At 50.1% G+C, this 27,140-nt stretch overlaps 1 protein-coding gene across 3 annotated transcripts in view; it reads right to left on the bottom strand.

The window, feature by feature from the left end:
• PLEKHM2 (pleckstrin homology and RUN domain containing M2) overlaps nt 1-23,919 on the bottom strand; it is a 50,361-nt gene extending 26,442 nt beyond the window's left edge. For 2 of the 3 annotated variants that reach the window (XM_032759021.2, XM_032759022.2), the window contains exon 1: nt 23,633-23,919. In XM_032759021.2, coding sequence (XP_032614912.1) covers nt 23,633-23,692 — 60 coding nt within the window. In that variant the 5' untranslated portion in view covers nt 23,693-23,919. The remainder of the gene's footprint in view (nt 1-23,632) is intronic. The other variant, XR_004370851.2, reaches the window with a different exon arrangement.
• Between the last annotated feature and the right edge of the window lie 3,221 nt (nt 23,920-27,140).

The raw sequence follows: 27,140 nt of genomic DNA, 5'->3' as shown, positions 1-27,140 counted from the left end.
TCTCAAAAAAATATAAATATAAATATAAACTATGAGAACTAAAAGCCCATGGTAGACATGAGCTCAGAGTCTTCTCCAGTTCTGCTTCTTGGAAGACAGACCAAGGAGAGTGGCCAGGGTGGCTTCTCTACCAACAGCCCTTGCTGGTACGCACTCTGTCCTTTGGCCCCACACTGGCATCTCCCGAGTGAGGATGTGTCTTGTTCAGTTTTTTAAAAAAGCTGCAGCTGCTCCAGGAGGGGCTTTCCCCGCTTCTGGGAAGAAGTTCATCCTGCTGATCAGACTGCCAAGTTGTTCCGAGTGTTTCCTTTCTGTTCATGTGGATTTTGGGGAAAGGCAGAAAATCTCAGAATTCGTGGGAGTCTAGGGCCGGGTGGCTAGGGGACCACCTCCAAGTTTTGTGTGTAAGCTTTTATTGGAACACAGCCACTCCCATCGGCTCATGTGTCACCTGTGGCTGCTTTTGTGCTATGACAGCAAGTGGAGCAGTGTTTTTAGAAACAGGTCTCACTTTGTTGCCCAGGCTGGAGTGCAGTAGTGCAATCACAGCTCACTGCAGCCTCAACCTACCGGGCTCAGGTGATCCTCCCAGCTCAGCCTCCCAAGTAGCTGAGACTACAGGTATGTACCACCACACCTGGCTAATTTTTTTTTTTTTTTTTTTTTTTTTGTAGAGATGGAGTTCAGCTATTTTGTTTAGGCTGGTCTTAAACTCCTGAGCTCAAGTGATCCTCCTGCCTCAGCCTCTCAAATTCTAGGGATTACAGGTATGAGCCATGGTGCCCAGTCCAAAGCCTATACTTTAAGCACTCTTTTTTTTTTTTGAGATAGAGTCTGGTCTCAGAGACTGCATGGCCTGTACAGCCTGAACTATTTAGCACCCAGCTCTTTACAGAAGAAGCATGCTGGCCCTCGGTCTGGAGCCTGGAGCAGAGGTGGCAAGGAATGCACACATGTGATAGGCTCGGCTGAGGAGCTGCCTCTTGCTCAAAGCTCAGTTCAGCAGTGGCCAGAAGGGGAGGCTCAAGCCGTGAAGGGTCACATATTTCAACACACAGTTACTGAGCACCTGCTACGTACATATCAGACACGGTGGCAGAGATAAATTAGTGCAAATATATAATATGGCATCAGGGAGTAGTAAGTGCTATAAAAAAAAATGAAGCAGGGTGTGGAAATCTGTTATAAATCCAGAGCCCCCGGAGGGAAAAAAATAAATACAGAAGCCGGGCACAGTGGCTCACGCCTGTAATGCCAGCACTTTGGGAGGCTGAGGCAGGTGGATCACCTGAGGTTAGGTGTTTGAGACCAGCCTGACCAGCGTGGTGAAACCCTATCTCTATTAAAAATACAAAAAATTAGCCAGGCATGGTGGCGCACACCTGTAATCCCAGCTACTTGGGAGGCTGAGGCAGGAGAATTGCTTGAACCTGGGAGGCAGAGGTTGCAGTGAGCTAAGATCGTGCCACTGCACTCCAGCCTGGGCAACAGGAGCGAAATTCCATCTCAAAAAATAATACAAACAAACAAACAAACAAGGAGCCAAGAAGATCTCCCTGAGGAAATGGCTATTGTGGCATCCAGGGGGAAAGTATTCCAGTTAGAGGAACAGCAGGGGCAACAGTGAGGAGCCTGGTGTGGCTGGAGCTCAGGGAGTGAGGGGGTGAGCAGCATGAGATGAGGTCAAGAAGGCAGCTGAGGGCCGGATCATGCACAGCCACACAGGCTGTACTAGGGGCTTTGTGTTTCATTACCAGTTTGATGGGAAGCTGTTGGCAGGTTGAGAACAAGGAAGTACACAACCCGACATCACTGTTACAAAGCTGCTATAGCTTCTTGCTTGTTTTTTGAGACAGGGTCTTGCTCTGTCACCCAGGCTGGAGTGCAATGGCGTGATCTTGGCTCACTGCAGCCTCTGCCTCAATTGATCCTCCCACTTCAGCCTCCCGAGTAGCTAGGACTGCAGGCGTGCGACACCATAGCAGGCTAGTTTTTCTGGTTTTTGTAAAGATGTGGTTGCATCATGTTGCCCAGATTGGTCTTGAACTCCTGGGTCAAGCAATCCACCCACCTCAGCCTCCCAAAGTGCTGGGATTACAGGCGTGAGCCACCATATCCGGCCTTGCCACAGCTTCTGTATGGTGAGTAGACAGACTGTGAAAGGCCAGGGTGGAGGCAGAGGCTGGTTAGGAGACTAGCAGCCCCGCTGATGGGAAAGTGGGGGCTGGGAGCTGGCTACAGTGTGGAGGACAGGAGAAGGGGTCAGATACAGATCTGAAGGCAGAGCCCCAGGGATTTAGTGATGGATTAAATGTGGGGCATGAGGGAAAGGGAGGAGCCAGCAACAGTTCTGAGGTGTGCTCTGAGCAGGTGAACGGCAGCCATTTCTGGATCGGGTGGAGTTCAGCTCTGGCATAAGTTCAGAACACCTATCCAATATCTATGTGGAGGCCGGGCACAGTGACTCACGCCTGTAATCCCAGCACTTTGGGACGCCGAGGTGGGTGGATCGTCTGAGCTCAGGAGTTCGAGACCAGCCTAGGCAACGTGGCAAAACCCTATCTCCAGCAAAAATACAAAAAATTAGTCGGACGTGATGGCATGATACACCTGTAGTCCCAGCTACTCGGGAGGCTGAAGTGGGAGAATCGCTTGAGTCTGGGAGGTAGAGGTTGCAGTGGGCCAAGATTGCACCACTGCACTCCATCCTAGGTGACAGAGTGAGACCCCATCTCAAAAAAAAAAAAAAAAAAAAAAGATATCTACGTGGAGACATCAAGGACACAGCTGTGGAAATGGATCTCAAGTTCAGGGGGAGGTGGGTGCCGCCAGCCACTGAAAGCCGTGAGTGTGCAGCAGGAGGAGCGTCTGAGTACTGAGCCGCCAGGGCTGCGTTAGACCAGGGGTCCTCACCCATGCAGCCCAACAATGCCCAGGCCCCTTTCCAGACCAATGACATCAGAAACTCTGGAGTCAGGGCACAGGAAGCAGCACTGTAACACTCCAGGTAATCCTGATGCCTGGCCCAGGCTGAGGATCACTGTCTTAGACCACGAAGGCACAGCCAGCGAGGTGGGCAGAAAACATGGGCAGTGGGTGCTCCAGAAGCCGAGTAAGGAAAGTTTCCCAAGGGCAGGTGTGGTCAGTCGCCAGGGTCATGGCAGCAGGGGCCTAAAAGGGAGGTGCTGGGACCGTGAGGAAAGCACATGGGCGCAGGGGCAGGGGCAGCAGCCTGATGGGCGCTCATCACGGAGGGCAGGAGCTTGCGTGGATCCCACATCAGCAAATGAGGCATTTAAACATGACAGTGATGAGGCAGCTGGAACGTGAAACAACAAATATTTGATGATATTGAGGAAAAGTTATCGTGAATTTTTTGTAATATTGGGTCATGTGAGAAAAGAATCCTCATTTTTTAACAATACGTACTGAAACATTTATGGATGTCTGGAAATCTGTTTCAAAATAATAGAGGGCTGGTGGTACAGACAGGTGATGATACGAGCTGAACATGGGGCTTCAGTATGCCATTCTGCCTATTTTGGGTCAGAAGAGGGAGTGAGGGAAGTGGAAGAAGAGAGAGGAAGAGGAAGAAAGGAAGGAAGGGAAGGAGGGATGGAGGGACAGAGGGAGTGGGGGAGGAAGAGACAGTAAATACAGAAAATCCCTTTGACCAGTTTTGCCAAAAGAGTGGCAGGAAAACCAGGGTAAAGAAAGAAAGTCCTTGCCCAGGAAAGACAGGATGGGCCCCCTCCGGCCACAAAGGAGAGTCCACAAGCAGGTGGGCCAGTATGCTCCATGGTGGGAGGATGAAAAAGTTGTCATCAGAAGAAAATTCAAAAGTAAGCAAGGTCGGCTGAGAATGAAGAGAGAGATTCAGATTTAAGATAATTTTTTTGAACACGGTGGTTCCCTAAGGTCCATGGACTCCGAGGCCTCTGTCTCAAAGGCATGTTCCCAGACCACGCTCTAGACCTGCTCAGCCGCTCTCCTGTCCCTGCTGCTGATTTTTCAGTTGTGCTCAGGTACCAGGGCCGGGAAGAGCTGGCTTAGCTCATCCAGACTCTCCCAAAGCCAGGAGCACGGGGCTCCCAGGCGCTCTGGGAAGGCTGGGCGTCACAAGACTGCTTCAGGGAAGTGTGGGTGGTACACTCCAACAAGCCAATAAATGCCTGACTCAGAGAATTTTAATCAGGGTGAGCCCCACTCTCTGCTGAGCCCGGCCTTCTCTGTCCCGTCTCTCTCTGATCTTCATACACCCACAAAACAATTTCTAGTACTATGGTTGATACAAAGAAATCCTTCCAGATTGGTCTCTAATAATTAACTCAAAGGTGGCTGTGAAAGATGATAAACAGCCAAATGAACATAAGACAATAAGACAGTTCCAAGTGACGTCCTTCCTTTCTCCAAAAAAAGGCTGCAACCCTGCCCAGCCCAAAAGAGGGGTGATCTGGATTCTAACTCTGCTGTCAACTCGCAGGCTGTACTAGGGGAGCAGGGGTCACACTTCCCTATTTACAGAGCAGGATAAAAACCTCTGCTCCAACAACATCAGGAGAGGCTGGACAGATGGCTGTAAGCGTGCCTGTTTAACTGCCTGGCCACTGTGGGGCTCCACCACTGCGCCTGCCCCATCCCTGCTCAGCCACCGCAGACACAGACCTAAGGATACCTGAGAAACCTTGCCCGGCCTGGTGGGTACGACTCTCCTGTGATGCCCAGGGAGAAGGCCACCAGGTAACAGCAGCCTCCCTGTGGGCTCCATGGAGACCAAACGTTATTTACACAACAGAGTGTTTGGAAGAGCCTCAGCAGGACAGGTACAGGAGGTAGAAATCCAAAAGCAGAACAGACCCCACCTGAGGGCTGGACGCTGTGGCTCACGCCTGTAATTCCAGCACTTTGGGAGGCTGAGTCAGCAGGAGTATTGCTTGAAGCCAGGAGTTTGAGACCAGCTGGGCAACATAGCAAGACCCTGTCTCTAGCAACTTTTTTTTTTTTTTTAAGTTAGCTGGGCGTGGTGGCACATGCCTGTAGTCCCAGCTACTTGGAAGACTAAGGCAGGAGGATCGCTTGAGCCCAGGAGCTGGAGGCTGCAATGTGCCATGATCACACCTCTGTACTCCAGCCTGGGCAATAGAGTGAGACCCTGCCTCGAAAAAAAAAAAAAAAAAAAAGGCTGGGTACAGTGGCTTATGCCTGTAATCTCAGCACTTTGGGAGGCCAAGGCGGAGAGATCACTTGAGGTCAGGAGTTCGAGACCAGCCTGACCAAGATGATGAAACCCCATCTCTACTAAAAATACAAAAATTAGCTGGGCATGGTGGTGCACATGCCTGTAATCCCAGCTACTCGGGAGGCTGAGGCAAAAGAATTGCTTGAACCTGGGAGGCAGAGGTTACAGTGAGCGGAGATTGTACCACTGCACTCCAGCCTGGGCGACAGAGCAAGGCTACATCTCAAAAACAAAAACAAAAAACAAACCCTACCTGAAGAATGGGTGGATTACACCTCCAATCACCTCTTTTGAGGATTACATCCACGATGGCCACAGCTAAATAAGCTCATCTCAACCTCTAAGCCAGACTGCACTGCAGGCGCCCTCTCGGCCCACTGAGTCCTGGAGGCTGCCCCTCACGTGGCGATGCTGTAGGTGCAAGGTGGGTGAGGATGTGTCCCATGGAAAGTGACATGCCACTGTCCACCTTGTGTCTGGGATTCTACTCACAGCATGGTCACTGGTTGGGCAAACTGCCCCCTCTGATCTCACAGACATTCCTCCCTTACAAGGCAGATCCCCAGGGGAAAGGTAGAGCTCAAGCTACCTGCTGTCATTTACCTTTGGGGGACCCGTCCGTATCAGTGACAGCTGGAGAAGGGCCATGTGGTTGCAACTACTGAATGTCCCTTCAGGGAGGCCACCATAACGACTGCCCCACCGAGCTTGCATCAGCAGTTTGCTCCAGCTTCAGGCGCAGCCTCTTGTGAATGTAAGGGAAGGGCCAGTGCTCGCCATCCATCCCCTCAGAAAGACACAGGGAGCAGAAAATAAACAAGTGAGGCAGCCAGGCTGGGGTCTTTTTTTTTTTTTTTTTTTTTGAGACGGAGTCTCGCTGTGTCTCCCAGGCTGGAGTGCAGTGGCGCGATCTCGGCTTACTGCAAGCTCCGCCTCCTGGGTTCACACCATTCTCCTGCCTCAGCCTCCCGAGCAGCTGGGACTACAGGCGCCCGCCACAATGTCCAGCTAATTTTTTTGTATTTTTAGTAGAGACGGGGTTTCACCGTGTTAGCCAGGATGGTCATGATCTCCTGACCTCGTGATCCACCCGTCTCGGCCTCCCAAAGTGTTGGGATTACAGGCGTGAGCCACCACGCCCGGCCAGCTGGGGTATTTTAAGTCTTAGCCAAGCTTCCTAAGACTAATAACACCTTTTTTTTCCTTTTTTCTTTTTTTGAGATGGAGTTGTGCTCTTGTTGCCCAGGCTGGAATGCAATGGCACGATCTCGGCTCACTGCAACCTCTGCCTCCCAGGTTCAGCCGATTCTCCTGCCTCAGCCTCCCGAGTCGTTGGGATTACAGGCACCTGCCACCATGCCCCGGCTAATTTTTTGTATTTTTAGTAGAGATGGGGTTTCACCATATTGGTCAGGCTGGTCTTGAACTCCTGACCTCAGGTGATCCACCTACCTTGGCCTCCCCAAGTGCTGGGATCACAGGCGTGAGCCACCGCACCCAGCTAATAACATACCCCCCCCTCCTTTTTTTTTTTTGAGACAGAGTTTTGCTTTTGTTGCCCAGGCTGGATTGCAATGGCATGATCTCGGTTCACTGCAACCTCCATCTCCTGGGTTTGAGTGATTCTCCTGCCTCAGCCTCCTGAGTAGCTGAGATTACAGGCGCCTGCCACCAACATGGCTAATTGTTTTGTATTTTTAGTAGAGACAGGTTTTCACCATCTTGGCCAGGATGGTCTTGAACTCCTGACCTCATGACCCGTCTGCCTCGGCCTCCCAAAGTGCTGGGTTTACAGGCGTGAGCCACTGCGCCCAGCTAATAACACCCCATTTTCATGTGATCCAAGGAATAAATCACCACTGCCAGCAGCACTTCTGTAGAGACTCTACCCTGCGATCTAAGACAAGGCTGGGTGCTGGCCAGGGCTGAGGAATTTCATTACTGAAGAGCAGAAGAGCCCTTAGAAACCATTTGGTTAGGAAGCAGAGTTTCCTGGGGCCTCCCATTCAGTAAGAATGTCCGGCCCTGTGCAGAAGGGTGTGCAAAGGGAGTTGGAGTTAAGGAGAGGGAGAGGGAGAAGTTATCAGTGAATGAAACTGACTACTGAATGTAATGAAAATCAGAAAAATAATCACTTAGCCACAACCCTCATTTTATAGGCAGGGAGACCGGAGCCCAGGGAGACAGGGGCACTTCCTGCACACCCTAGCTTTGGCCAGTGTCCTACCACTGTACTGCAGAGTCTTGGCCAGGTGTGCTCATGCACAGGGGTAGCTACTTCTGGAGCTCCTTCTGCTTCATCCTACCTGGAGATAAAGCAGTCGGGACATCAGCTGCCACCACCCCAGAAGTGCTCATCCCAGCCTGGGTGACAGAGCAAGACCCTGTCTCTAAAAATAAAATTTAAAAAAAAAAAAAAAACTGAGGAGGGCAGAGCAGCAGGGGCCATGAGCCATCCCCAGGGCTTCAGCGATGGGGCTCTGCAGGATTTAGGGGACCACGTCAGGAATGTCCCAGTTGCTTCCCTCCTAGACAACATGAGATGTCAACAAAGGCTTCAGCTGCTGGGTGTCTGCCGCTTCACCAGCCCCAGGGAACCGCAATGCTTCTGATGTACACTGCTAATTTTATTTTTGTTGTTTTTTTTTTTTTTGCGATGGCGGCTCACTATGCTGCCCAAGCTGGAGTGCAGTGGCTCATCACAGCGACCATCATAGTGCACTACAGTCTCAAACTCCTGGGCTCAAGCAATCCTTCCACTTCAGCCTTCCATGTAGCTGGGACTATAGGTGCACACCACCATGCCCAGCCTACTCTCCTAGATTAATATATTTATGTAATATAATAATAGAGTTGGGGTCTCACTATATTGCCCAGGCCGGTCTTGAACTCCTGGGCTCAAGAGATCCTCCCACCTCATCATCATACCCGGCCCACTCTCCTATTTATTTATTTTAATAATAGAGATGTGGTAAAGACACATGCACACGTATGTTTACTGTGGCACTATTCACAATAGCAAAGACTTGGAACCAACACAAATATCCATCAATGACAGACTGGATTAAGAAAATGTGGCACATATACACCATGGAATACTATGCAGCCATAAAAAAGGATGAGTTCATGTCCTTTGTAGGGACATGGATGCAGCTGGAAACCATCATTCTGAGCAAACTATCACAAGGACAGAAAACCAAACACTGCATGTTCTCATTCATAGGTGGGAATTGAACAATGAGAACACTTGGACACAGGGTGGGAACATCACACACTGGGGCCCGTCGTGGGGTGGGGGGCAGGGGGAGGCATAGCATTAGGAGAAATACCTAATGTAAATGACGAGTTAATGGGTGCAGCAAACCAACATGGCATACGTACACCTATGTAACAAACCTGCACGTTGTGCACATGTACCCTAGAAATTAAAGTATAAAATAATAATAATAACAATAAAATAATAGAGATGGGGTCTCACTATATTGCCCAGGCTGGTCTCAAACTCCTCAGCTCAAGTGATCCTCCTGCCTTGGCCTCCTAAAATCCTGGGATTACAGGCATGAGCCACTGCATCAAGCCTACTCTCCTAATTTTAAAATCCTTCACCTGAGGTTCCACTGCACCATAGCCTGGAAAATATTTCATTCTCAATGGCAATCAAATTATAGTGAATTCTAGAGCAAGAGAGCCCAGAAATCACCCCTGCGTAAGAATCAATCAGAGATCTTGCAATTCAAAAACAATGAGGCTAGTTGGTCTATATGAAAAATGTTGGCCAGGCACAGCGGCTCACACGTATAATCCTAGCACTCTGGGAGGCTGAGGTGGACGGATCACCTGAGGTCAGGAGTTCGAGACCAGCCTGGCCAACATGGTGAAACCCCGTCTCTACTAAATACACAAAAAATTAGCCAGGTGTGGTGGTGCACACCTGTAATCCCAGCTGCTTTGGAGGCTGAGACAGGAGAATCACTTGAACCTAGGAGGCAGAGGTTACAGTGAGCCAAGATTGCACCATTGCACTCCAGCCTGGGCATCAGAGCAAGACTATGTCAAAAAAAAGAAAGAAGAAAGAAAGAGAGGAAAGAAAGTAAAGAAAGTAAAGAAAAAAAGAAAGAAAGAAAGAAAGAAAAAGAAAGAGAAAAATGCTGTTGGCTGGGAGTGGTGGCTCACACCTATAATTCCAGCACTTTGGGAGCCCAAGGCAGGAAGTCCGCTTGAGCCCAGCAGTTCAAGACCAGTTAGGGCAACATAGCAAGACCCCTGTCCCTACAAAATACTAAAAAATTAGCCAGGCCTGGTGGCACGCACCTATAGTCCCAACTACTTGGGATGATGAGGCGGGAGGATTGCTTTAGCCCAGGAGCTTGAGGCTGCAGGGAGTTATGGTTGTGTACTGCAGCCTGGGTGACAGAGCAAGACCCAGTCTCTAAAAATAAAAAATAAAAATAATATTAAAAAGAAAAATGCTGTCCTTCAGCGATGTCTTAGAAGGGCAGTCAATGTCCCTAGCCAGGGAGGGCGTGTGCCCAGACTGGGTGGCATCCTGGGTCTGGTAAAGTCCCCCAACACGTAGAGCTGTCATAAAGGGTTTATCCACCATGGGACTGCATCAATCTTTAAGCAAGTTTGGTGAAATCAATGCTTCTTAACCATTCATTTGCCACTAAATACAGCAGCCAATTGCACAGGTTTCTTTGCCCACCTCCGAAATTACTGTTCATTAGTCCTTCTGCTGGAGAGTTGATAGGCTCTCTGCTTTACTGGCAGCTCTACTGAAAGATATGCAGGGGGTGACCAGCCTGGGCAACATGGCAAGACCCTGTCTCTACTAAATGTACAAAAAAAAAATTAGCTGGGCATGGTGGCATACACCTGTAGTCCCAGCTACTTGGTAGGCAGAGGCTGCGGTAAGCTGTGATTGCACCACTGCATCCCAGTCTGGGTGACAGAGTGAGACCCTGTCTCAAGAAAAAGAAAGACATGCAGGGGGAAAACTGGAAAAAAGCAGGTACTTGAATTATCTGTGCATTTCATTTTTCTGTGGATTTCATTTTTCTGTGCTTTCTTTGTGGTGTAGGAAAAATGACAGCTGAAAGTGACTAGCCTACTTGGGCACAGATCTCTAGCATAATTGACAGAACATGGTTTCCAAAAGCAGCTAAATGCTTCCTCTTCCTGGAAGGGGAGTGTGCAAGCCTCAAGGTACTATGATTCCTCTGGCTCAGAACTCAGCACAGGGATTGACTTCTTACGGAGGGACTGAGGACTCCTCTTAAGGTGGGGAGAAAACTGCGAAGAGTTTCTGCCAAGGGGCCCCTCAGCGAACACCAGAGACCTAGAAGCCAGCGAATGGCCTGAAAAACAGAGTGCACACGATTCTACTCCATTCTTCTACTGCTGGGACGGAAGCAGGAGCTGGCAGAGACTCTAAGCTCAGTTTTCTGAGCTCTCCACACTCAGTGTTGTGTGTGGCACTGGCGGAGGAGAAGGGAGTTTTTCAAAGCCTCATTTTAACCAGGCTTTCAAAGCACAGAAGCTTCAGCTGGCGTGTTCATCTTTCACTTCCCTTTTCCTTTCCTGTGCCTACAACACTACCTCATGAGTGCCTCCCCCACCCTACAACACCACCTCTTGAGTGCCTCCCCTACCCAGACAACCCAAGTATGGCCAAGGGAAATGCTCACCCAGTCACTGTCTAAATCACAATGTTAGGCTGGGGGATCCTGGGGGGACCCCTGCTGCCATTCCAAGGCCCGTGCAATACAGTCAGATATTCTACAGGCTGAAAATGTAAATACAAGGCTAGAAAGCATGATGGACCTTCATGGATTACAAATCCATAATGGATAGTAAAGGACATTAGGGAGGAGTTGGGGTATATACCTATCCCACTGCAATTTGTTTGATGTCTGTCTCCTCTTCCAGAATGTCTGCCCCACGGGGGAAGGAGCTTGGTAGGATTTGCTCACTGTTGATTCCTAATGACTAGAAGAGTGCTCAGCACATAATACTCACTCAACAAATATTTGTGCCCAGGAGCAGTGGCTCCCGCCTGTAATCCCAACACTTTGGGAGGCCGAGGTGGGCGGATCACCTGAGGTCAGGAGTTTGAGACCAGCCTGACCAATATGATGAAACCCTGTCTCTACTAAAAATACAAAAATTAGCCAGGCGTGGTGGCGGGCACCTATAATCTCAGCTACTCAGGAGGCTGAGACAGGAGAATTACTTGAACCCGGGAGACGGAGGTTGCAGTGAGCCGAGATTGTGCCACTGCACTCCAAGCCTGGGCAACAAGAGCAAAACTCCGTCTCAAAACAAACCAAAACAAAACAATAAAAACAAATATTTGTTAGATAGTTTTATGGAGGACTGGCCCCCAGACTGACCCATGAGGATGTGTTATCTGTTACTTCAAGACCAACACCATGGAGAAGGGAAAGGGTCAGAGAAATGGAAAGAGCAAGAGCCAGAAAGTGGTTCAAATCCCAGCCCTGCTCCTTGTGAGCTTAATAACCTCTGGCAGTTTACTTCTCTAAACTCCATTCCCTCATGTGTTAAACAGGCATCAGGCGGGTGCAGTGGTTCACACCTGTAATCCCAGCATTTTGGGAAGCCAAGGTGGAGAATGGCTTGAGCCCAGGAGTTTCAGAGCAGCCTAGGCAACATGGCAAAACTCCATCTCTACAATAAAAAAATAGAAAAAATTAGTTGGACATGGCGGTGCACACCTGTAGTACCAGCTATTCAGGAGGGCCGAGGTAGGAGGATTACTTGATCCTGGGAGGTCGAGGCTGCAGTGAGCCGAGATCACATCACTGCACTCCACCCTGGGTGACAGAGTGAGATCCTATCTCAAAAAGCAAACCCCAAGGCCGGGTGCGGTGGCTCACACCTGTAATCCCAGCACTTTGGGAGGCTGAGGCGGGCAGATCACCTCAGTTGGAGACCAGCCTGGCCAACATGGTGAAACCCTATCACTACTAAAAATACAAAAATTAACCAGGCGTAGTGATGGGCATCTGTAATCCCAGCTGCTCGGGAGGCTGAGGCAGGAGAATCGTTTGAACCTGGGAGGCAGAGGTTGCACTGAGCTGAGATGGCGCCACTGCACTCCAGCCTGGTGACAGAGCGAAACTCTGTCCAAGAAAACCCCAAAAAACCCAAAATGCCCCAACATCATGGGCCACTGACCCAGGAAACACACGTAAACATGGCAACTGTAGGGCCTGGCATGTAACAGGTGCCGAATAAACTAAATGTTAAGGATTCCTGTGGTTTTATTACTCCCCTTCCTCTCAACATGTTCAGGACTCTCATGCCTCAGCAGTCTACGAACACCAAAAACGACTTGGAGCAAAAGTGTGAACAATGAAGGCTGATTACCCTCAAAAATTAAGTTTGGAGATTTTCGTGTATTTCAAGCACGTATCAGTTCCTTTCTTATACTAGCATAATATTGAGTTTCTCAGAATCTGTTAGTTCCAACTGTTAAATACAGTTATCTGGGGAGGAAGGGAATTATAAGAAACTAATACCTTCTTCCTTATGTATTTGTGCAATGTTTGTAGACACTTACAGGCAAAGGAGGAAAAGATAAATTACAAGTACACAGCATGAGGCCAGGTGCGGTGGCTTATGCCTGTAAGCCCAGGACTTTGGGAGGCCAAGGCAGGTGGATCACTTGAGGTCAGGAGTTCAAGCCAGCCTGGCCAATATGATGAAACCCCGTCTCTACTAAAAATACAAAAACTAGCCCAACGTGGTGGTGCCTGCCTGTAATCCCAGCTACTTGGGAGGCTGAGGCAGGAGAATCACTTGAACCCGGGAGGTGAAGGTTGCAGTGAGCAGAGATCACGCCACTGCCCTCCAGCCTGGGCAACAGAGTGAGACTCTGTCTCAAAAAACAAAAAACAAAACATAAAACAAAACAAAACAAAATACACAGCGTGGAGGAGAATATCTGTGTAGAGGGCCACCTGCTTCACTGGCAAGAGGTCAGGAGAAGCTCTCAGGACCCTGGATGGTTTCAATAACTGATAGATCAATGGCCTAAACTTTAATCTCCAGAGGAAAGGACTCTCCCAGAAATCATCCTTATTCACCTGCCTCAGTTCTAGGACATTTGCACCTTGAATGAGCAACACCAAGGAGGATAGGGCTGGAAAGGAGACTTCACCCAAACCAGCCGGCCCTGCTGCCTGGTTTAGACTCTCAAGGAGGAGAGCTCGGGGCCCAGAGTTGCTCATTCTCTATTGCATGGCAGTTCCCAGATCCCAGGCTGAGAAACCTGTTTTTTTGTTTGTTTTTTGTGTTTTTTTTTGAGATGGAGTCTCGCTCTGTCGCTCAGGCTAGAGTGCAGTGGCGCGATCTTGGCTCACTGCAACTTCCACCTCCTGGGTTCAAGCGATTCTCCTGCCTCAGCCTCCTGAGATGAGATTACATGCATGTGCCACCATGCCCAGTTAATTTTTGTATTTTTAGTAAAGACGGGGTTTCACCATGTTGGTCAAGCTGGTCTCGAACTCCTGACCTCGTGATCTGCCCGCCTGGGTCTCCCAAAGTGCTGGGATTACAGGCATGAGCCACCACACCCGGCCAAGAAACCTGTTTTATCAGCAGAGGTGGCAACCCAGAGAGCTTTCTGTCATGAGAAAAGCTCTATTCCTTCCCTTGGACAGAAAGGCACTGCCAGCTCCAGCAGCAACACACTCCTGCCGTGGTGGTGAATCCTGATGCCTGAGATGGGCACTGGAGACTCCTGAGGTAGGAATGACCCAGCCAGGAGCCCCACAATCCCTGCAAAATGCCAACCTTCTTCTCACCACAACTGTCACGAACTGAACACCAGCTCTTGCCTTTCCACATTAAGGCTTGTGTGGACCACTCTGCCTCTTACTCAACATTTCCAGACCTAACATTTGTTAGGTTAGATTCTTAACATAGGTTGAAAATCAGCTGGCAGCAGATTTTTAGTTTTGCTGGGAATTTCTTTTCACACTGGGCTCCAGCTGGATGAGTTCTGAGGGAGACCCACAGGAATCACCACTGCTCCATCTGAAGCTCCGGAGTGTTAGCCATGATGGCAGAATGACCACAGACAGTCAGCCCCGTCTGAACAGCCTGTTGCTACCAGATGGCTACCTGTTTCTGTTAAACCCCAGTGAGTTTCTGCCTGGCCTCAAATCATCACACAGGGCCTTTCAATCTGGATAGGCCTAAGCCATAGCCAAACCATGGAGAGAGTGAGCCCAGGGTGTTTTGTGATGGGATGGAAAGGACCACACAGTGTCACAAGGTTTCCAACAGAAACCTGACGTCAGAGCAGCATTTCGTAAAAGGAGAACCATATCTTAAAAGCGAACGGGCATGGGTCCAGGTGAGGTGGCTCATGCCTGTAATTCCAGCACTTTGAGAGGCCAAGGCAGGTGGCAGGCGGATCACTTGAGGCCAGGAGTTCAAGACCAGCCTGGCCAACACGGTGAAACCCCATCTCTACTAAAAATACAAAAATTAGCCAGGTGTGGTGGCGGGCACCTGTAATCCCAGCTACACAGGAGGCTGAGGCAGGAGAATCGCTTGAACCCAGAAGGTGGAGGTGGCAGCGAGCTGAGATCGCGCCACTGCCCTCCAGCCTGGGCAATGAAGAGAGACTTTGTCTCAAAAAAAAAAAAAAAAAGGTTGGGCGTGGTGGCTCATGCTTGTAATCCCAGCACTTTGGGAGGCTGAGGCGGGCGGATCATGAGGTCAGGAGATCAAGGCCATCCTGGCTAACATGGTGAAACCCCGTCTCTACTAAAAAATACAAAAAATTAGCCGGGCGTGGTGGCGGGCGCCTGGAGTCCCAGCTACTCGGGCGGCTGAGGCAGGAGAATGGCGTGAACCCGGGAGGCAGAGCTTACAGTGAGCCAAGATTGTGCCACTGCACTCCAGCCTGGGTGACAGAGCGAGACTCTGTCTCAAAAAAAAAAAAAAAAAAAGTATGGCTAGACACAGTGGCTCACACCTGTAATCCCAGCACTTTGGAAGGCCGAGGCAGGTGGATCACTTGAGGTCAGGAGTTTGAGACCAGCCTGACCAACATGGTGAAACCCCATCTCTACTAAAAATACAAAATTAGCTGGGCATGGTGGTGCACGCCTTTAATCCCAGCTACTTGGGAGGCTGAGGCAGGAGAATCGCTTGAACCGGGGAGAAGGAGGTTGCAGTGAGCCGAGATAGTGCCACTGTGCTCCAGCCTGAGCAACAAGAGCAAAACTCCATTAAAAAAAGAAAAAGTGAACGGGGCATGGACACAGTGGCTTGCACCTGTAACCCCACACTTTGGGAGGCTGGGGCGAGAGGAAGGCTTGAGGCCAGGAGTTCAAGACCAGCCTTAGCAACACAGGGAGACCCAGTCTCTACAAAAAAAAACAAAAAACAAAAAAAGTGAATGGGCAGGGCTCAGAAAAAGCAGTTATCACTTCTCCACTAGTATCTACTCCTGAGCCTGGGTGGAGTTACTCATGGGGTCAGGGATCCCTCTGTGCACAACATGGTTTCCGGGTTAGGGACCTTCAGGTCCCTCCCCGCCCTCACCAGACAGACTTTACTCTGGGAGAGAGGAAAGAAGAAGGGAAATAGCTACTGAGAATTTAGGAAGCGGAGGAAGAGGAGCAGGGAGAAGACACACTGACCCTTAACATTTCAGTTTGTAACGTGTGTGTAGATACTATTTTATGTAAATCTTTGTCCTGGTGACTCAGGTCCTTAGGGATTTTGAGAACATTTAAAACTCTTATGAGTTTTTCTGTAAAGCCACAGAGAAACAAAACTATTGATCTAAACCAAATAGTCAATACAATTTTTACATCTATCTACCTACCAGTCCCTCTCCAGGAATGAGCTACCCCAGCTAATTTTTTTTTCCCCCCGAGACAGGGTGTCACTCTGTCACCCAGGCTGGAGTGTAATGGCATGATCCTGGCTCACTGCAGCCTCGAACTTCTGGGCTCAAGTGACCCTCCTGCCTTAGCCTCCTGAGTAGCTGGGACTATAGGCATGTGCCACCATGTCCACCTAATTTTTTATTTTTATTTTTGTAGACACAGGGTCTCATTATGTTGCACAGGCTGGTCTTGAATTCCTGGACTCAAGTGATCCTCCCACCTCAGCCCCCCACAGTGCTGGGATTATAGTCGTGAGCCACTATGCCCACTGCCTCCCCTCCCCATCCCCCGCTAATTTTTATGTACTTGCAGATCTAACCCATCTCAGGAGTAGAAAAATGAGAAAAAGTTCACCAGGCAAGGCAGCCTTTTCAACTGCACAGACAGGCTGGGCTGAACAACAGCTGTGGCTCATTCACCAGCACCAGTAAATCCCGATCCCGACTGGGGACTGGGAGACTCCTGCTCAAGGCAGTGTGCCTGGCAGGAAATAGAACTTCACTCAGAGCCGACGCCGGTGGGGCACTGTCTGCCCAAACCAAAGTGGGTGGGAGACTGAGGCAAGAGAAGCTTGTCAGGACCCAGGAACTGAGCAATGGTTACCCTATTACAATTCATTTATCCCCTTTAAAGGGTGGGAGAACAGGGGCAATTACTTTTCATTTTATATACTTCTGAGCTATTTGTGTGTTTTTAAAAACAACTACTTATTTTCTTAGAATAATTTTACGGCTAAGTGCAGTGGTTCATGCCTGTAATCCTAGCACTTACACAGGCCGAGGTGGGAGGATCACCTGAGCTCAGAAGTTCGAGACCAGCCTGGGCAACATAGTGAGACCTTGTCTCCACACTGAAAAATTAAAAATTAGCTGGATGTGGTGGCATAGGCGGGAGAATCACTTGGTCCCAGGAGTTGAAGGCTACAGTGAGCCATGATGGTGCCACTGTACTCCAGCCGGGCCACAGAGTGAAACCCTGTCTCAAACAAACACACACACACAAATAATCATTTTTCATTCTCTTATCCTACTCGGTGTCCCTTGCAGGATGCAGTGTCATTGCCTTAGGGAATCTTCCCTGACCATCTCCAAAGCAAACTTCCCTGCCAATTCTTTATCACATTGCTTTAATGCCTTCGTAATGCTTACCATGATCTGAAATCATCTCTGTATGTCTACGAATTTATCACCCTTCTTCTTCTAGAATGTCAGCTCCATGAGGGCAGATACTCATCTGCCTGTTCATAAGAACCTTCCTAGGGCCTGTGATGGTGAGGTCCTAGGGAAGGTGCTCACTAAATAGTTTTGAATAACTGAATACACATGATAGGATTTAAAAGTGTCCACATTCACTCTGCAAGCCCAATATAATGTGCAAAAACACGGCTACAATAGAGATTTGGTTAACTATAGGACTGGTTGCACCAACTTCTCTGGAAGTAATCCCTGGCCTACCTTGGCAAGGACTTTTTCATATGAACACATGCTTCATATGTGAACTACTGCCTGTGGGCTAAATCCAGCCTGCTACCTATTTTTGTAAATAAAGTTTTATTGGAACAAAGCCACACTTATACACATTTGGTTGCTTTTGAGCAGAACTGAGCAGTTTCAACAAAGACTGTATGGCCCGAAAATATTTACCATGTGGCCTTTTAAGAAAAAGTTAGAGCTTAAAGACATAGAGCAGTGTAGTATAAGACTCTCACTGAAGCCAGAGGCAGTGGCTCACGATGTACTTTGGGAGGCCAAGGTGGGTGTATTACTGGAAACCAGGAGTTCGAGACCAGCCTGGCCAACATGGTGAAACCCTGTCTCTACTAAAAATATAAAAATTAGCAGGGCGTGGTGGTCTGTGCCTGTAATCCCAGCTACTTGGAGGTCAAGGCATGAGAATTGCTTGAACCCAGGAGGAGGGGGTTGCAGTGAGCCAAGATCACGCCACTGCACTCCACACTCCAGTCTGGGTGACAGAGCAAGATTGTCTCAAAAAAAAAAAAAAAAAAAAAAAACCTCGGCTGGGCGCGGTGGCTCACGCCTGTAATCCCAGCACTTTGGGAGGTCGAAGAGGGCAGATCACCGGAGGTAGGGAGTTTGAGGCCAGCCTGGCCAACATGGCGAAATCCCGTCTCTACTAAAAATACAAAATTAGCCAAGTGTAGTGGCTCATGCCTGTAATCCTAGCTACTCGGGAGGCTGAGGCTCGAGAATCACTTGAACTTGGGAGGCAGAGGTTGCAGTGAGCTGAGATCGTGCCACTGCACTCCAGCCTGGGCAACAAGAGCGAAATTCCGTCTCAAAAAAACAAAAAACAAAAAACACCACCACTCACTGAAGACTGCACAAGGGTGAACTGCAGAGTCCACAGAGACGCTTGCAAGTAGTAATGGTGGCTTTTATTTAGGCCTCACTGTAAGCAAGGTATTGTGCTAAGTGCTGTAAGTGTGTTCTCTCATATGATTATCATTATAGCATTAGTAGTAGGTTCTCACTGCTGATGCGAACAGTGGTCCAGTCATCTGCCAGGATTGAGATGGTCAGTTACAAACCCAGGCCCAAGTCTGCATACCTCTGAAGCCTGCGTTTGTGTCCGCTAGGCTACATGGCTTCCACAGAAAGCACTTTCTAGCCGCATCTTGCAGAACCCTTGGCAATCTTAAGACAGGTCCGTCTTAAGACAGGTCATGCCTGTCCTCGGAAGACCATCTGGAGGGCCCCACTTCCTTGGGGATGCCTAGGCTGTTTCTTCTATCTTGAATGCCTGCTTCTTCTCTTTCTCTGAACTCTACCAGTATTTCTTTTTTTCTTTTCTTTTCTTTTTTTTTTTTTGAGATGGGGTTTCGCTCTTGTTGCCCAGGCTGGAATGCAATGGCGCGATCTCAGCTCACCACAACCTCTGCCTCCTGGGTTTAAGTGATTCTCCTCCCTCAGCCTCCTGAGTAGCTGGGATTACAGGTATGCGCCACCATGCCTAGCTAATTTTGTATTTTTAATAGAGATGGGGGTTTCTCCATGTTGGTCAGGCTAGTCTCGAACTCCTGACCTCAGGTGATCCGCCCACCTCGGCCTCCCAAAGTGCTGGGATTACAGGCATGAGCCACTGCACCTGGCCAGGAGGTTGCTTCTTATGGCATATAGTCTCTGCTCATTCTGCAGGCATATGCAGCAGACACACCTGCTCCTCAAAAACAGAACCTGGGAAAATCACTGCCTGCCTTCCCTCCCCTGGAGAAGATGTTATTTAGTAGAACCACATGCTGATTCAAAAATGCCAAAGCTGTCGTTGACTTGGACATTTCTCTTTAACAAATCGGCAACCACAGGCTTTATTGGCAGCATCTGGGATGTTTCTGCTACTAACTCCCTTGTGAGAATTGAATATGGAATTGAATTTGCTTCCTATTGTTATCATTTCCTTTTTTTTTTTTTTTTTGAGACACAGTCTCCCTCTGTCACCCACGGTGGAGTGCAGTGGCACAATCTCAGTTCACCGCAACCTCCACCTCCCAAGATGAAGTGCTTCTCTGCCTCAGCCTCCCAAGTAGCTGGGACTACAGGCATGCGCCACCACACCCAGCTAATTTCTGTATTTTTGGTAGAGATGGGGTTTCACCATGTTGGCCAGGCTGGTCTCGAACTTCTGGCCTCAAGTTATCCATCCACCTTGGCCTCCCAAAGTGCTGGGATTACAGGCGTGAGCCACCATGCCCGGCCTATTGTTACCGTTTTCATTTAATCATGTTAATTATTAAACTCTCCAGTTCTCTCTAACCCTCAGGAATTCTGTGTCCATATCAGAACACAGGTTGCTTTGGATTCAGATGGATTAACAGCTATTTCACCTGTCTAGTGTTATAATGGGTATTCACCATCACAAAATCTAAGTGTGAAAATAGCTGAACTCAACAATACTCCTTGGGGATAGTGGTTGCTTTGAGGGTGTAGTTTCTGGGAGCGGGAAAGAGGGGGCCTTCTGGGATAATGATCATGTTCTGTTTCTTGGTCAGGGTGCTGGATATGCGGGTGTTTTCACTTTGTGAGAACTCATTAAACTGTTCGCTTAATGGAATGCAGTGGCCCGATCTCGGCTCACTACAAGCTCAGCCTCACGGGTCACACCATTCTCCTGCCTCAGCCTCCCGAGTAGCTGGGACTACAGGCGCCCACCACCACGCCCGGCTAATTTTTTGTATTTTTAGTAGAGACGGGGTTTCACCATGTTAACCAGGATGGTCTCAATCTCCTGACCTCGTGATCCGCCCTCCTCGGCCTCCCAAAGTGCTGGGATTACAGGCGTGAGCCACCGCACCCGGCATCTAATTCTTGTATTTTTAGTGGAGATGGGGTTTCACCGTGTTGGCCAGGCTGGTCTTGAACTCCTGACCTCAACTGATCTGCCTGCCTTGGCCTCCCGAAGTGCTGGGATTACAGGCGCTCAGGACCTGTGCACTTTTCTGTAGACATGCTTCATTTTCATAAAAAGTTCTAAAACACTCTTTGCAAATATAGAAATATACAATGGATCTTTCCTTGCAGAAATACACATCTCATTTTCTTCATGTAAAGTCCTTATAAAATGACCAGTAAGACTATTTACTGGTGGTAGGATGCAAGAAAAAAGGCAAAGCAACTCTCAAGGTGCTATATAACACATTTAGGTGAGACTGGCATTCAAGGACAAATCTGACCCCAAGACTGCTGTCCTCAATGTCTACTGCTGTAGCCAAACTAACAGGTTCCTAGTAAAGCAGACACTCTGATTCAGAAAACCAAATGTAATTTATGATGCAAGAATCATATCGCAGTTGTCTCAAACAAACACACAGAGGAAGTGGCTACCAAGAACAAATGGTGTTGTAGAACGACCTTGAGCCATCTTCAAGCCTTGTAAAATTAAGGAATGGGCTCTTCCACAAAGAAAAAATCTACCAGTTAAGACTGGGTCAGGATCCATTGGTAAACACTCTACATATGTTTATTAAAACTTCACCACGCCTGTAATCCCAGCACTTTGGGAGGCCGAGGCAGGCAGATCACTTGAGGTCAGGAGTTCAAGACCAGCCTGGTCAACACAGTGAAACCCCATCTCCACTAAAAATACAAAAATTAGACGCCGGGCGCGGTGGCTCATGCCTATAATCCCAGCACTTTGGGAGGCCAAAGCGGGCGGATCACGAGGTCAGGAGATTGAGACCATCCTGGTTAACATGGTGAAACCCCGTCTCTACTAAAAATACAAAAAATTAGCCGGGCGTGGTGGTGGGTGCCTGTAGTCCCAGCCACTCAGGAGGCTGAGGCAGGAGAATGGTGTGAACCCGTGAGGCTGAGCTTGCAGTGAGCCGAGATCGGGCCACTGCATTCCAGCCTGGGCGACAGAGCGAAACTCCGTCTCAAAAAAAAAAAAAAAAAAAAAATATATATATATATATATATATATTAGCTGGATGTGGTGGTGCACGCCTGTAATCCCAGCTACTCGGGAGGCCAAGGCAGGAGAATGGCTTGAACCTGGGAGGTGGAGGTTGCAGTGAGCTGAGATCACGCCACTGCCTTCTAGCCCAGGCAACTGAGCAAGACTCTGTCTCAAAAACAAACAACAACAACAACAAAAAACACTTCACAACAACCCTAATTTTATACCTGCTTTATAGATGAAGAAACTGGGGCATGGAGAGGTTAACAAGCCTGACCAAAGTTACAGGGTTATTAATTTGGCAGGGTGGGGGTTCAATCAGGCAGCTGGACTCCAGAACCCATGCTCCTAAGGATGATGCTGGCCATAGCTTTGGTTGTGATACACCCAGGTTTGCAGTTTCTAGTGTGTGACATTTTCTGGGGTGCATTCCAGCTCAATAAAGTGTCCTTGTCCAAACACCTACAATTATATGCATCTTAATAAACACACCTAACTCTCATAAGTGACAGCCTGATTTACAGAGTGAATCCCTGCCTTCAAAAGACTCATGCTTATATATGTGACAGGGTGCCCCATGTCTACCGCCTCTCCATCACGGACTTTCTCCATTCATTTGTTTGAAATCCAAAGACAAATGCCGGGCCTACCTGAAGCCACAATCAGCCCTGATTAGATTAGAAAGGTCACCTGCGTTCCTTTCGCTTGCATTAGGAAAGATATACTGCTTCTCAACAAAGTATTTGCTCATCCTGCCCTCCTTGAGTAAGCAAAAACCATACGGAGCTTTTACGTAGCAAAGCTCAGTAAAACTACGTAAAACTCTGGTTGGATCTCTGCAATGTTACTTTAGTTGTGCTTAAGAGGAACGTTTTCAGTAAGGGCAATTCAAGAATCTATTTTCTTTTTAAGTCACATTTATCTTTATGAAAGGTAAAATAGCTTGCCTGTGTTGCTTTTGAGGAATCCAAGTGGGAAAACAGACAATTATTTAAATATGATGGTTGATCTAATTAATTCTATTCATTTTGCTTCTTCAAGTAAAATAAGCTGCTGAGTCCCTCGCCCAAGCCATTTTCTTTTTCCTTTTTTTTTTTTTCCAGTTTCTGAGACTATCTGGTGAGCCAGGAATTCAAATTACACACACAGAGAGAGAAAGGGGGAGAGAGAGAGAAATCCATTCTGATTTGGCCATTTAGGTTTTCAGTGAATATGGATTCTTTTAAAATTATTATTATTATTTTATTTTTACATCCAGCCCAAAAATGTCAGAATATGGATTTTACCTTCTAGCACGGGACTCTTTTGCGGACATGCCAACTTCATCACAAATACATGCCCTTGACAGGTATGTACTCATTTCTACCTGGAATTGGGACAGTGATGTTTACTGCGGCAAGCCCCACAGCAAGGTGTCTGTGGTGTCACCCGGTTCCCCGGATCAGCATCTAAAATGCAATCCCCATGTACTTCAGGTTCTTATAATCAAAGCCCCTAGTGAACCTCTTCAAAGCTACCATCCTTGAGCAAGATTATTCAGGGGACTTCCCAGGAGCAGAGGCAATGTCGCCGGGACCCAGGGCCCGGGGAAAATGAAGTTGCTTATCACTGGCCTCCACCCTGACTGCCAGACCCTGGGCAACGCCAGCCTGGCGGGGGGACCCGGGGATGCAGCGGATTCCGCAGGAGGCTGCATGGGGCTCCTTCAGGAGCTCCCGGGGGCGCCGCTGCCCCAGTGGGGGACCGGAGGGTCGCTGACCTCTCCCCGGGAGGGCAGGGCCCAGGGCCAGATTTGGGGAAGCTCCGAGGATGCTGACCTCAACTTTGTTCTTTAAAAATAGCTCCGAGGCCGCGGCGCTCACGTGAGCGGCGCCGCTTCCCCTCTACCGGCCCGGGGCTCCCGGCCGCTCGTCGCACCCCGGGTCGCGGAGGGGAAGGGGGGGGCCCGAGTCCCGGCGGCAGGAGTGTCGCCGGCCCGGGCAAGCGCCGCCGGAGGGCGTGGGGGGCGCGGCGAGGAAGGGGCCACTGCCGGGAGGGAGGCCGCGCTCACCTTCTTCACCGACAGCGAGATGTTCTCCAGGATCCGGTCCTTCACCTCCCCCGGCTCCATGGCGCTGCCACCGTCGCCGCCGCCGCCGCCGCCGCCCCGCCGCCGCTTCCCGCGCCGGGGGCCGGGGGCCGCCGCCAACCGCTGCCGCCGGCCGTACGGGGGCTCCGTCGTGCCGGCCGCGGGGCCCGGCGCCCGCCGCCCGGCCCTCGCCTCGCCCGGGCCCTCGCTCCACCGCGGCCCGGCGGCTCCGGAGCGCGGCCGGCGGGGAAGGAGGCCGCGGGCTGTGCGCCGCGGCGGCGGCGGCGGCGGCGGCAGGAACTGATGTCAGGCGGGGCGGCGCCAGGGCCCGCCTGCGCCTGGAGACCCCGGGGACCCGGAGACCCGCACAGACCCTTGGCCGCGGCCCTCCCCAGAGACCCCGAGACCCGCCCCCCGCCCTCCTCAAGCCACAGACTCTCCCCGGGACCCCAGAGACACCCTCAGACCCCAGGGACTCCGGAGACCCCGACCCCGTCTGCCCGGGACACCGGTCCTCCTCAGAGACCCTGGAGACCCTCCCCCTCAGCCCTCCTCAGGCCATAGAACCCCCCCTGGGACCTCAGAGACACCCTCAGACTCCAGGGACTCCAGAGACCCCAACCCCACCCACCTGCGGGGGACCCCCACAGATCCTGGGCCCCCAGCCCTCCTCAGAGACCCCCACAGACCCCGAGGCACTGGCCCTCCTCAGAGACCCCCAGACCCTTCCCACAGCCCTCCTCAGCCCACAGGATCCGCCCTCAAAACCTCAGAGACTCCCACAGGCCCCAAGGACTCTGGAGACTCCGACCCCACAGGCCAGAGACCCCCGCAGACCCTGAGACCCCGGCCCTCCTCAGAGACTCCAGAGACACCCACAGACCCTGGGCCCCCTCCCGCCGGCCCTCTTTAGTCCACAGACCCCTCCTTTGAGACCCCAGTGCACCCCACTAACTCTGGCCAGGGACCCCGAGACCCTCTCAGCCCACAAGCCCCACTTATCTTCCTCCCCTTCCTTAGCCCAGCCATCCCCTCAGTGCGCAGACCCAGGCCCCCTGGCTTTGGCAGCCTGGAGGACCCAGCACCCCCACCCTGTCAGCCTAGACTCCAGCCATCAGCCCTAGACCCTCCCTGGCCCCCCTGGCCCTACCCAGCCTCTCCCCTCCTCAGTGCCCCACCCTCAAGGCCCAGTCCTACATTTGAGGTCCCTGGTGCTCCTCCCCACCCCCAAAACACACCCTCCTCACCTTCAGCCCCAACGCCCGGTTCCCACTCCTTATCCTTATCCCTCTTCTTCAGCCCCACCTATCCCGAGGGCCTCAACTCCCTCAGCCCCTGAAACCCACCATAACAACTCTGTTCCCACACACCCTCCTCAAATCCACCATCTCATAAAGCCCCTGCACTTAGAGGTCTCAGTCTCCTACCTGGCTCTCTTCCCTCTTTAGGTTCCCAAATAAATATATCCTGACACATCGATTAGTCCCTCCTTTTTATTCTCAGACACCCCAATTCTCAACTCTGGTTCCCTGGTCTTCCCTCTTCTCTGCTCAGGCCACCCCATCCCTGAAGTCCCCTTAGCATCTGAAATACTGATTAATTGCTTATCTCAGAGGGACCCCACAAGCCTCCAAAGGTCGCTCCCCAGCACCTTAGTTTCCCAAGGAGAGACCCAAAATAGTGGTACTTTGCTTTTTTTTGTTTTGTTTTGTTTTGTTTTTTTGAGACAGAGCCTTGCTCTGTTCCCCAAGCTGGAATGCAGTGGTGCGATCTCTGCTCACTGCAACCTCCGCTTCCCGGCTTTAAGCGATTCTCCTGCCTCAGCCTCCTGAGTAGCTGGGACTACAGGCGCTCGTGCCACCACGCCCAGCTAATTTTTTTTTTTTTTTTTTTTGAGGCGGAGTCTCGTTCTGTCGCCCAGGGCGGAGTGCGGTGGCACAATTTCAGCTCACTGCAACTTCCTCCTTCCAGGTTCAAGTGATTCTCCTGTCTCAGCCTCCCCAGTAGCTGAGATTACAGGCACCCACCACCACGCCCGGCCAATTTTTTGTATTTTTAGTAGAGATGGGGTTTTGCCATGTTGGCCAGGCTGGTCTTGAACTCCTGACCTCAGGTGATCTGCCCGCCTTGGCCTTAAATTATTTTTTAAAGACAGGGTCTCACTATGTCACCCAGGCTGGAGTGCAGTGGTGGGTGTGATCATAGCTCACTGTAGCTTGAACTACAGTGGCGGATCCTCCCACGTCAGCCTCCCCGGTAGCTGAGACTACAGGTGTGTGTCACCACGCCCAGCAAATTTTATTTTTTGTAGAGACAAGGCCTCGCTCTGTTACCCAGGCTGGTCTTGAACTCCTGAGCTCAGGCCATCCTCTTACCTCAGCCTCCCAAAGGGCTGGTATTACGGACACGAGCTGTCATGTCCAGCCCAGGGCGTTTTCTTGTTTGTACTGAGTTCAGGAAAGTAAGAGATAACAGCCTCTTTGGAGTTGTTACCTACCTCTCTGCTTCAGAGAGCAGAATAAGAACAGATGAGGGTTGAGACGCCAGTCACTGGATAGGTAGAGAAAAGGTTGAGGACAGAGGACACATTACTTTGAATGAGGAAATAAATAGCCAGGTATCTATGAGTAGAAATAGCCTCCTACTTACCAAAGGTGTTTGTGGAGTCAGAGTCAGCTGGAGTGAATGACTAGTCTAATCACACACTTCCTTCCCTCTCCATCCTGGCTAGGGTGCGTACAGGCCCCAACCTGCTGGACGCAGCTCTGGTTCATGAAAATGCAGTCCCCCAAAGTTGACCCAACAAGCTTTGGGATTCTTCTCTGCTGCTCAATAGCAGGCCATCTTCTGCTGAGCACTGTGTTCTGCTGGGCACCTCCTCCCTAGGAATGGCTGATCATGGCTTGGGCACATGGTGCACTCAGTGGGTATTTTTATTCCTTGGCTGTATGCCTGGGGTGTCCACTTGTTCTGTGACGTAAGAAGGTGGTGGCATTTCTGCCATATTGTTTTCATCTGCATGCATTGGGAGATGGTCACATTCAGCATTTTACAACATTCAGAGGAATGTAAGGTCTCACCGTCTACCAGATTCCTAAGGTTTGCATAGGTATGTGAGCTGGTAGAACAGACATTGTTATCTAACAAGACTTCTTGCAGGAAAGAGAGGCCAAATGTGCATTCATATGCAGCTAATTGCTCCTTGTCCAGAGTTCAAATATGGAATCCATTCTGCGTGTCAAACACAGGGCGAGCTGGGCATGGTGGTACGCATCTATAGCCTCAGCTGCTTCGGAGGCTGAAGAGGGAGGATCTCTTGAGCTCACGTGGCTGCACTCCAGCCTGGGTGACAGAGCGAGCCTTCATCTCTTAAAAAACCCCAAAAAGCAAACCAAAAAAAAAAAAAAAAGGCGACTGAAAAACACAAGATACTTATTTATCTTGTTATTGGGAGTCACTTAAGCCGGAAATTGAAACTCATTCATTTATT

This window comes from Hylobates moloch, unplaced genomic scaffold (assembly GCF_009828535.3).
Source record: "Hylobates moloch isolate HMO894 unplaced genomic scaffold, HMol_V3 SCAFFOLD_9, whole genome shotgun sequence".
NCBI lineage: Eukaryota > Metazoa > Chordata > Mammalia > Primates > Hylobatidae > Hylobates > Hylobates moloch.
Note: the sequence above shows the minus strand (reverse complement) of the source record. Positions and strands in the feature narration are given on the sequence as shown.